The sequence below is a fragment of the Arachis ipaensis genome, chromosome B08, assembly GCF_000816755.2.
Source record: "Arachis ipaensis cultivar K30076 chromosome B08, Araip1.1, whole genome shotgun sequence".
In the NCBI taxonomy this organism is placed as follows: domain Eukaryota; kingdom Viridiplantae; phylum Streptophyta; class Magnoliopsida; order Fabales; family Fabaceae; genus Arachis; species Arachis ipaensis.
In genome coordinates, this window is record NC_029792.2 from 17023193 (window position 1) to 17035531 (window position 12339).

A 12339-nucleotide genomic window follows, 5' to 3' on the forward strand; every position below is an offset into this window, starting at 1 on the left:
TTCAAATAGAAGAACACATGAATGAAGAACAGTGTAATAGGCTACCTTTTTTTTAATTAGTTTTATTATTTTCCCACTCTTCTTTTAATTTCCAATTTTGAATCTTTGTTTGCTAGTTACCTTTTGACTCAATCACTCAATGTTCATAATTCACAAAGCAGAGTTGAATAAATGTGAATATGGGCGTCAATGCTGACCGATATCATTATGCATTTGCATTGAGTAATGTCCTTGTCAAAAATAAACTATGGTCTTGACTTTAGGTTTAGAAATCAGAAAAATATCTGAGTTAGAAGGATAATTTAAGAACATAGTTGGATGTACCAGTTCTTATGGCGGCTCTTATTATAGATGTTTTCATTGAGTTCTGAAAAACTACGGGTGCGCATGGCCGGGTGAAACCGGATCTAATGTGACTCAAATTCGATCTGAAATATACATCGGGTCTATTTATTAGACTCGAACCCGGTCCTAAACCCGATGAAACCAATACACTTTCGGGCCACAATTAAATCGGGTGAAAATCGGGCCGTTAACATTACATTACGTTGATACATTCTTGTAAGCTAGCATGTAAAAATATCCAAATTTCCAAGACACCAACCATTATTTAATATGGTAAAATTCACTTAGAAAAATACAACAAGAACCAATCATTCTTCAAAATAAAAGCATAACCACAAACCCGAGTTATGACCGGACCCGACCCGAAATAATGACCGGGTCTATTTTTGAAACCCTTACCCGACCCTAAACTCGATGAAATCACACCAAATTAACCCCTAAAATGTTCAGGATCGGATCGAGCCTTCAGACCCAGTCGGATGTATCCAAATTAAATTCATAATCAAATTAAAATAAATTTTTATTTTTTTTTTAAAATTGACAATTATTTTCAAATTAAGCTATATTATTTTTCCTGCTAGATTATTAGATGAATATTATATAAGTCAATTCATATTAGTCAATCCAAATCTTTATGTGTCTTGAGCAATTCTCTTCTGATGAACCAATTTTCTAGCTGTCGTTAAATCCGTTCAAGGGTATGTAAGGTATGTAACTTATAAGGTATGTAAGTGGTTTGTATATTTCTCTCGTTGACTTTGAAGGTAAGAGCTTTGACTTCTACATAACCATTCTTGGTTCACTCTTGTTGCCTTGTCTATTACGCTTGAAAAACATTATGTTAAAACTTATTGTGAAAAGAGAAATGGTTGAGAGCCATTAGAATGTATTGATTTTAGCCCTTATTTTTAGTTATTAACTCTATTTTGGTTAGTTTAGTAATTTAACAATATATTTTTAATTTATATTTTTAAATATTATTGATTAACTATAGGTAAAAACTAATAATTCTAAAATTATTTTAAGAATAAGGTTGAACACGTCCACACGTGATGGTATTTAGGTATGTCCAAAAGTGTCTGAAAATGAATTTTTTTTAAACATAATTAAACACAGAAACACTCGTCCGAGACGAGTGTCGATCATTGTTGTGTCCGAAATGTGTAGAATAGATGGCTAACTACCGACGAAAAACAATAAATACTGCTTTTCCTCTAGAGATTCCTCATGCATGCTTAATTTTCTGTAAGTATTGGTCTTTACCAGAAAAGTTAGTTAAAACTAACACTGTTGATTTTTCACAAGATCTTAAATGGATTCCTATCGGTATATTTCATATGTTTGATCATTTTAAACTCATGAAGTCCTAAAATTATGACATTTTTCTGCTAAAAATATTGTAACTAACGTTAATCACTTCATACTACGCCAGCATATAGGTAAAAAGAAAATAGAAAAAAAATATATAAAAGGCCAATGATCATGCCATTTTCCATAGAATATTTTGTTACACACGTTGTAATTGAGTGTTGATTCCTAACGAGCTTCTAAATCTGAGATACTTAACTCATTAACAGAAGGTGCATCATTTATACATGAAGAAGAATATTCCTGACATGAATACTTTCCAACAAAAAGAGCTGGTTCTTTTGGAAGAGGCAACTGAATTTCACTACCTAACATCATAACCACAAATGATATGGTTGGTCTATCATGTGGATTTTGTTGCACGCACAAAAGACCAATTTGGATGCATCGCAATGCTTCAGAAATATTGCAATAGTCTATCATATATTCATCAATCAATTCTAAGGGCCTCCCTTCTGTCCAGAAATTCCATGCCTATAACATACCAAATTATGAATCATTCATGGTAATGTAAGTAATTATGTATGAATAGATCAGAAATAGAATTGGAATGTCACTTACATATTCAATAAGGTTTGTACCGTCTTTCTGGCGATGATTTCCTTTATTTTTCTTTCCAGTTATTATCTCTAGCAATAGAATACCAAAACTATAGACATCTGATTTTACCGAAAAGTTTCCATCTAATGCATATTCTGGTGCCATATATCCACTAATAAACAATATAATAATAAACATTATTAGTGACAAGTCTAGAATGGTATAATTGAAATTAAGAATTGTTTAGGAGTCTTACTAAGTTCCAACAACGCGCGAAGTTTTTGAGGTTTGGTCCACCTCTAAAATTCTAGCCAAGCCGAAGTCTGATATCTTAGGATTCATCTCACTATCCAACAATATGTTGCTCGTCTTAAGATCTCTATGAATAATTATGAGTCTTGAATCTTGATGAAGATAAAGAAGACCCTTAGCGATTCCGCAAATGATGTGAAATCGCTTAGACCAATCCATCAGCATCCGTTGGGTTTGATCTGATATGTCGTTCATACAAGTTAATATTTACACGTGCAAGACTGGAAGACTAAACATGGATTTGAAGACTAAATTCCTTACCAAATATGAACAAATCTAAGCTTTTGTTAGGCATATATTCATATATAAGCAATTTCTCTTGGTCTTGAATGCAAGATCCATAAAGCTTTACAAGATTACGGTGTTGAAGTTTAGCTATTAACGCAACTTCAGTCTTAAATTCCTTGACACCTTGTTTGGAGCCTCTAGAAAGTCTCTTGACAGCAATTTCTTCTCCATTTTCCAATGTTCCCTACAATTTATCACTTGAAAATATTGTAACAAGCAAAAATTTCCTTCTTCAATGCTTCTTAAATTAATTTGTAATCTATATTACCTTGTATACTGGTCCAAAACCTCCTTCTCCAAGCTTATTGTTGATTGAAAAGTTGTCAGTAGCACTAACTATACTAGATAGGTCAAACAAAGGAAGCTCCAAATCCTCTTCCTGTTCTTCCTTTAAATGATCTGCTACTGATGCGCACTCTGCATTATTTTCTTAGGTTAATCATACTAACATAATTCAAGTTTTCTATGCTTCTCAAATCTCAAAATATAAGAGCCTTACTTTTCATTGTTGCACTCCTTCCTCTTATGAATATGAAATAAAGAACTAACAGTAATCCACTTAATATTGTAATAGTGCCCCCAACTGCAAATCCTATCTTCATCCTGTCTCCATTGTTTGTATCTTCATTTTTTTAAAAATCACATGTACAACAACACAAACGTTTAGGTGAATTTGAAGGCAGTGACAGTAAAAGGAGAATTTAAATCATTTGATACATTTTAAGACAAACAAAATGAATGAATATTAGAGCAAGAATTCAAAACCAAATAAACATAGATCATACCTAATTCTGAAGCTGGCACTCTAACATATAGGTCTTGCCCTGCATTTGGTTGAACCCTCAAGTCATTAAGATCACCAAACCACAAAGCACAGCCATTGCCTTCTCCTCGAATATCCGAATTCGTATAAGCCATACAAGAACAATTCCTCAAGCATGTATCTCTGCACTCCTCCAAGTTCTTGCTCTGATTCAAGTACCAACAATTCTCAGTATCAGGCACTTTCATCTTCCCATACTTAATAAATCCATCGCTTTCGCAATTCAGTGGCTTGTCGCGCAAGCAACCTCCTTGGTAGTTCATTGCCTTCCAATCTCTTGATGACTTAGGCCTAAACCCTCTCAAACAATCACAAGCATATGGTAACTTGCTAACATCACAATTACCATTAGGACCACAAGCACCATAATCATCACAAAAATCTCTTGGTAACAAGCCATAAACATTCCACTCTCGTGCCGCCTCGTCCCACGCCAAATGCAGGAGCTTATAACTGCTCTGGTTCAGAACCATCCTAGCTTTGACAGAGCTATTCACAAGGCTAAACATGAAGTAGACTTGTTCGTCATCGGCAAAGTACTTGAACTCGAAAACCGGACTAGGCCTTATGGTAGGTCTGCCAGTGTAGTCAATTCCATTCCAAGAACCTCTGTTGTACTGCTTCATTGATCCTACTCTCTGCATCTGTTGAGGCCAATTGGTAACATCCATTCCCCAAGACAAATTTCCAATTGAAGGATCATACTCGTTCTTCCACGCGGTTACTCGCCTATCGAACTCAGTCCTTAAATCCTTGCCAAGCTTCATCCCTGGCAAGAGTGTATCACAAGGGTAATCAAAACTCTGCCATAGATAATTCTCTTCATTTTCATCATTTTTTTCTCTCAGAACAAGGTTTCCAGAATCCAATAGCTGAAGAACCATATTTCGAGCTCTTCTAGAAGGAGTTATAGACCATAGAACAGAGTAATTCTGATGGAGGATAAGTGTGTCATTATTATTCTGTGTTTTGTTTATCATCAAGACTGCAGGTATTTCTTTTGTGACTGGTTTTTCTCGGTTTGCGAGCCATACAACGGTTTGAACCGGTATCTTGTTGTACCAAATCCCAAGATAACGGTTGCTAGAGTTTTGGGGAAGAGTGAAGAAACCCAATTGGAAGTTTTCATTCTTGGAAACCAATGTTTGGTTTTCAGTGAGAGACTGTGACTGAGTTATGGTATCAGTTGCTGAAACAATTTTTGACAAAAAAAAGAGAAGGTAGAAACTTATTAGTGCCATGTCTTAATAGTAGCATTGGATCTTGAAACAAAACTCAAATATTTGGTATTAAAATTAACAGTAATGTTTTCTAGTTCTACTTATTTTCTAGAACTGTGTTCAATCATAATAAACGAGTTCACATTCTTGGATGGCTATATTTTGTGCAATTGTCAACTGAGAAGTCAAAGATTGCAATGAATGCACGTTACATCGAAGACTTTATGATGCTAAATATTCTTAGCTGTAGTGACAGAAACGTAAGATAATTTTCTTGTAATGCAATACGAAAACATCATCTCGATTTGAGGAATTCAATTAAGAGGATCAAGTGTTGAATTTTACCACTGATTATTAATGGGGAAATTCTACACTTGATGATTGAGAAGATTCATTCTTATCACACAGGATCAAGATATATGAATTAAGGTTATTGTGACTTTTGTTTTCCCACTTTATTGTATACCATTAAATTTAAATATCTTTATTAGTAATCATGATTATTTACTATTGAGTAGATGTAGTTCTCTTGATGGAATAACATAGTTTTTTTTTAATGCAAGAAGCTCAACACAATACAGTGGAGCAGTCTAAATAGAAACAAATAAACAAACAAATACAATAACACAGTATCATCAAAAGAAGCCCCTTTGTCATCTCCGGTATTGCCATCAACAATTAAAGGGGTCCACACTATATTTCCACTCGTTTTAGCTCAACACTGTCATGTTAGTGATTTCTTCAACACCTTTGCTTTTATTCTGGAAAATCCTTCTATTCCTCTCCAACCATATATTCCAAACCACCGCACAGAAGTATCTCAATCGTTGCTTTCTATCCTCCCTTCTCTTTGGCCCCTCCGTCCAACTCAGAAAGTGTTCCCTCATTGTCCCTGGAATAGACCATTGTTGTTCAATCTTTGATAACCAAGCACTCCACACCTGCCAAGCAAATTCACAGCATAAAATCAAATGGGGCACAAGTTCCACATGTTTATTACATAGCACACAGACGTTATCTTCCTGGTTAATAATTCCTAGCCGGCTTAACCGTTCTTTTGTGTTCATCCGACCTACCAGGATAAACCATGCAAATGACTTTACTCTAGGCGGAACCAATCCTTTCCAGATGGTCTTTGTGAAGCTGTAGCTTGTCACCTCCGGGAGTGTCGCCTCCTGCAAAACCTGAACAAATGAGTTAGTTGAATAAACTCCTTGGCTATCATATTTCCATACTACCCTATCCTCTCTGTTAAGAACTAGTTGCACAGGTCTTAGTGCTTCATGTAATTGACCCAGTAGTCCCAACTCCCATTGAAAGAGTTCTCTCCTCTACTGGAAATTCCAAATCCAGTCTAGCCCATCCCAAAATTCATAGTCCCCGATAACAGACCCACATTGGTTTGAAACAGAGAAAAGCCTGAAAAATCGGTCTTTTAAAGGCCCACCAAGCAGCCACGTATCCTCCCAAAACCGCGTACGCCGTCCATCACCAACATCCATAGACAGCCCTGTAACCATCTTACCCCTTATATGGTCATTGGTTATTTGTAGCTAGCAGATATCCTTCCACGGTCCTCCCCTGGTAGGTAGCACCTGGGTTGACAACAGCTCATGAGGATTCAGATCATAACAGGAACAAACCATCTTCTTCTATAACGGGCAATTCTCCTTCGCAAATCGCCACCACCACTTAAACAACATAGTCGTATTTCGAATCATAGCATCCCCAACCCCCAGTCCGCCTAGTTTTTTCGGGGACTGCACCACGTCCCATTTTACCAATGCCATCCCATTGCTGCCATCATCCTTACTCCACAAGAACCTTCTTTGCAATGAGATCAATTTCTCAGCAACAGTTTTTGGCATCTCAAACAGACTCAAACAATACACAGGCAGACTGTTTAATACTGATTTAATCAGCACCAACCTTCCACCTTTATTCAGGATTTTAGCCTTCCACAGACTTAGCTTCTCCTCCACTTTGTCTATTATAGGCTTCCAGGTCTTTACTAACCTCGGATTTGCACCTAAGGGAATACCCAGGTATTTAACTGGAAGGGACTCACCCTTACACCCCAACAGCTGGCACATATTCTGAGTCCACTGTTCTTCACAATTTATCGGAATCAAGCTCGATTTGTCAAAATTAATGCTGAGACCTGACATCAACTCAAAGCACCTCAATAGTCGCCTGTAATTCTTGATAGTGTCCGCCTCTGGTGGATAGAACAGAATTGTGTCATCCGCAAACTGAAGGTGGGATAACACTATACGATCTCTGCCAATCGCCAGAGGTGATATACGCCCATTCCTGACTGTCTCCCCACCAATCGATGTAAAACGTCCACAACCAGTACAAATAAAAACAGAGAAAGCGGATCACCTTGTCTCAGACCTCTTTCCATCTTGAATGGCTTAGATGGCGACCCATTTATCAAGACCGACATAGAAGCTGTGGAGACACACTCCATCACCCACGCTCTCCATCTATTGCCAAACCTCATCTTTTGCAGCACTATGTCCACAAAACTCCACCTGACTCTGTCATATGCCTTTTGGAAATCTATCTTGATTATTGCCGCCTCCTTTTTCCTCATTTTGAGCCAGTTTACCGTTTCACATGCAATGAGCGCCCCGTCATGGATTTTTCTGCCCCTTACAAATGCACTATGGGTTTCCCCTACCAAAGCTGGCATCACAAGTCTCATCCTCCGAACCATAACCTTGGAGATAACCTTGTAAACGCATCCAACCATGCTGATGGGTCGCAGATCTTTAATCTCTTTAGCTCCAATGAACTTCGGTGCCAGCGCCACCCAAGTGATGTTAGAGTCTGTCGGCAGCCTTGACGTCTGAAAGAACCCCATCACTGCAGCCGTGAATTCAGGCCCAATCTCACCCCAACACCTCTTGACAAAATTCATGTTGTACCCATCGCATCCTGGTGCCTTAGAGGACTCACAATCCCACACAGCTTCTCTGATCTCCTCAGCTGTCGGCATCGCCTCTAGAGTTACAGAATCTTCATGCTCTATCCTATTTACCAGACCATCTCTGAAGCTTATCATAGGCGACTTATCCTGGTGATATAGCTCCTTGTAGTAATCCTTAATAGCAATCTTTATTCTAGCTTGGTTCCTTACCAGCCTACCGTTGATTAATAATGTATCGATCCTGTTATTTTGCCGTCTCGATGACGCTAAGTTGTGGAAGTATCTTGTATTTTTGTTCATCTCTTTTGCTTGCCGAGACCGGGACATCTGTTTCCAATGGACTTCTTTCCTGACATACCACCTCTCACAGCAGGTAATCAGCGCCTTTCTTCTAGTCTCCATCGTTCCATCATACACCCCATTGCTTACCAAGTCATCAGTCTTCTTAATTTCTTCCTCAAACCTCGTAATCTTCTTGTCCATATCCCCAAAATTAGTCTTATGCCAATTCCCTAGTGGGATCGTCAGCGCCTTCAATTTGTCTATGAATTGCATCTCCCCCAATCCTCTCCACTCCTCCTTCACAAAGCTAAGAAAACCCTCATGTGTAAACCATGAATCTAGGCTTCGGAACAGCCTTGGCCCTACCTTCAGCCTCGTGTGCTCCAAGATCACTGGACAGTGATCTAATAAACCCCTTGGTCCACCGCATATCCTAGTCTCAGGGAACTTTTTCAACCAATCCACGCTAACCAGAGCTCTGTTTATCCGACTGCACGAGCGTCCCCTAAACCATGTGAACTTGCGATCTGTTAGCGGGAGATCCACTAGATGCATATCCTGTATCCAACTTCTGAACTCTTCTGCCGACCTAGGTAGAACATCAGTACCTTGCCTTTCTTCCACATGTATTATTTCATTAAAATCTCCCATGTAGCAGCTAGGAACCTGACATAACCCAGCCATATAACTCAGCTCTTCCCACACTTGAAGCTTCTCATCCCTATTATGTGCACCATAGACCAAGAAAATAGCACAATTGTAATTATTTTTTACCAGGACCCCTTCCACACACAACCATCTCTCTCCCTTATAACAGTTATTTTTTTAAACACCGATTCATCCCATATCAACAATAGTCCACCTACTGCCCCATCCGAGCCTACAAAGTCCCAACCTGCACCATCTTACCCCCAAAGTCTTACAACATTAAATTTGGTCACAACCTGTTTTTTAGTCTCAATCAAACCCAGCATATCTAATCTATGTTTTTTCTTTAACTCCTTCACCATTCTTACTTTGACATCACCCCGTAATCCCCTAACATTCCAAGAGCTAAATATCATTTAAAATTTTCTTTACACACCTGTTTTTATGTTTAGGCCTGCAACGTTTCAGCTTTTCCTTCTGCTTTGCCAATTTCCTTTTGCGTTCAATTTCTTCGTTCTGCGATTGGAGTATTACCATAATGTCATCTTCCTCGTCGACTAGCAGAACGCCCGACTCCTTTGCCAACTCCCATGTCCTTCGATTCTCCATCATCTGTTCATTCAGCGTTAAGCTCTGTGTGTCACCCTTCGCCGCATTCCCACCTTCCTCATCCCCAGACTCATTCCCTCCATAGCGCTCCTCATCCTGCCTGGAATCCTTCCCCATAGCACCTTGAGAATGAATCAGGCCTCCACTGTCCAGGCTCACAACCGGACAGGCATGCGGTGTCTCAGCCACGGTCGAATCCGCTTTCATACCTTTGGGGCTATGACTAGCCCTCATATCCTCTCCCGCCGCACCCACGCTTTTGAAATCGACGGTCTGAAATTGCCCCGCCCGCATCGGTCCCGTCGCGCCGTCCACCGCAGCTGATGAGCCCCCTCCAAGACTCCCCGTCCCACCAATAAACGCTGAGGCAGAGACATTCCCAGCAGCCCCAACAAGACCACTTTCGCGAGTTCGCGTGTGTGGTTCGCCGTCCTGGCGGCGTCGGCTTCCTTCATCTGCATATCGGCGAGCTTCCACCCGGCCAGTCCCATCAGGCGCAGCGTCCTCATCACCGAGACGAGCATCATCGTTGTTTTGATGGTTGCGCTCCTCTTCAACTCTGCGGGTCAGCGACCCGCGTCTAGNNTCTTCTTTTGGTTAAGGACGACCCGGGTCTCCATGTTATTATTTTTGCTGGCCCAATATAGGTTTTGGCAAGCCTGTTTTTGTTTCTCCTTATTGCCTCCCCCATTTGGCCCATTATAATCATAAGATAATGTCATTTCTGAGTCAGCCGTATCACTCATAACCGTCCCTCCCCCTAAATCAACCAGCCCTTGATTCTCGCCTTTGGCTAAGTGATCTGTTCCAAAATTCAAATGATTTTGATAATTACTATCATTAAACCATTTATTCAAATTTGTTATTGGAGTTACCACCCTACCCTTGTCTCCTTCCTCTTTCCGGTGAACCTGTATGATCATGTCCTCGTCGTGAGCGAACTCATTTGCTGGTGCTGCTTGAAGCCCCTGCACCATATCCACTCCTACGCTTGTGACTATGTTACAGTTTTTGTTTCCACCGGTTATGATGACTTCCTTATCCAGTTTCTCTGTACACTTCAGGCTGCACCCCTCATGTCCAACTTCTTTTACCAACACATCAAAGCCTTCCGAACCCACTGTTATATGGATCCATTTTTGAATTGTGTCCATTATACACGTATCAATCTGAATGCGACCTACCGTAAAAGAATTGCACAATTTTGTCTCTCTATCATAACTAACTACTTCCCCCCACTGGCCTCCTATCGTGGTGAAGGTTTCCGCAGACCATGCATGTAACGGAACCCCAAAACATTCAAGCCACACCCTATGCGTTTCAGTATGTTCCGACTCCTCCCATCGCCATACACTGTGTAATAAGCATAGGAGGCAATTCATGTTTAAGGTGTACGCTTCTTCAGCATGTATAGCGCTATCAAAAGTCAGCAAAGCTTTATACGCTCCCATTTCCCTAACCTGGACGACATTAGGCAGATTCTTTGCCACAACTTCCTTCAGGGATTCCAAATTAAAAGGTTTCGTCGTACCCCCAACAAGACTTCGCTGCAGTCATTCTAAATTTTTCTTTGCCACTTCAACTTCCACCTTCTTCGTCCAACCATTGCCATGTGGGTCCTTTCCATCCTTCTCCGCTCTTGAAGCATGCCCATCTGGCACAGCATCAATCGGCACTACCTCTTTATGCGTCTTCTGAGCGGTGTGTTGTTGCAAGTTAGCTCCTTCTGGTCCTATCGGTTTGTGTGCTGGTTCCGCCTTTCTTCTGTATCTAGCCTCTCCGACAAATATATTCTTCCCTCTCAGTCTCAGTGGATTCATTTCCGCTATAGCTTTCAACGCCCCTCCTTTCGTCGTATAGCGAATGAAAGCAAACATGTATATGTTTCCATTCCTCTGTTTTCGGGATAAGTATATGTCATTGATGCGTCCTGTCCAATTGAACAGATGAAATAACTCTCTCTTCAATATGTCTGTAGGGAGGTTGCTCACAAATACCGAGTAGGACTCGTACTCAAGCCGTCGATACTCTTCTCTGTTCCAAACTTTGGAGTCATTGCCATAATTCCTAGATCTACCCCTCTCTATGTTTCCCACCCACCCGCTCTCGCTCTCTCTCTCGCTCTCTCTCGCTCTCTCATTCTTCTACCATATTTTGTACGTAACGTTTAATAATTTGGGAATAACATAGTTCTCTCCATGAACTTCATAATTTCCTAGTGAAGAAACATATGTAATTATGTATATAGACACAATTGTTGAATTATTTTTTCCAATCATTGCATTTAGCGTTTTAAAATTGACTGTAAGAAACGAGAATTTTGGATAGCTACTATGTGGTTCACATTTTTCCTGGTCATGGAATTTCAGCTTCTTCTTCCTGGTGATAATATTTAATAAAAATGATATTGAAAATTCTAATTCATCCTTTTTAATTATTTGGTTAATTTGTAAACGCTTTTTTTAAATTAAAAAAAAAAACGTAAAAGGAGGTTAAGATTTCTTTTAACCAAAATAGTAGTTCAATTATTTATCTAATATACATAAAATATACAAGTATGCTATGTGCACGTAAAAAAAAATTAAGTACTTGTTTGGGCGTCATTGTTTTAATAAAAAAAATATTGAAAAAAGATATTTTTTTTAATTTTTTAGCGTATTTAGCAAATTTTTATTAGTAAAAATAAAAGCACTAGAAAAATAAAAAAAACATCTTTTTTGAGAAGTTGTAATTTACATCTTTTTTTTAAAAGATCTTTTCTCTTAAAAAAAATATGTTTTTTCATGTAATAAATAAACAAAAAAGTACTTTTATATTGTTATACCCAAACATAATTGATAGATAAAAAATTTTTTTTGCATGAGATAACCAAACATAAAATTACTTTTACTTTTCCATAAGATCTTTTAGAAAAAAATAACTCGAAAAAAGATATTTTCTTAAAAACTCACCCAAACAAGCTCTAACTA

At 39.0% G+C, this 12339-nt stretch overlaps 1 protein-coding gene across 1 annotated transcript; it reads right to left on the reverse strand.

The window, feature by feature from the left end:
- LOC107610642 (G-type lectin S-receptor-like serine/threonine-protein kinase At4g27290) lies at nt 1824-4988 on the reverse strand. Its single transcript, XM_016312668.2, has 7 exons — nt 3639-4988; nt 3353-3475; nt 3122-3270; nt 2827-3037; nt 2510-2744; nt 2275-2425; nt 1824-2187 (listed from the first exon to the last, which is right to left on the reverse strand). The coding sequence occupies exons 1-7, from the start codon at nt 4915-4917 to the stop codon at nt 1882-1884; spliced, it is 2454 nt and encodes an 817-aa protein (XP_016168154.1). The 5' UTR covers nt 4918-4988; the 3' UTR covers nt 1824-1881.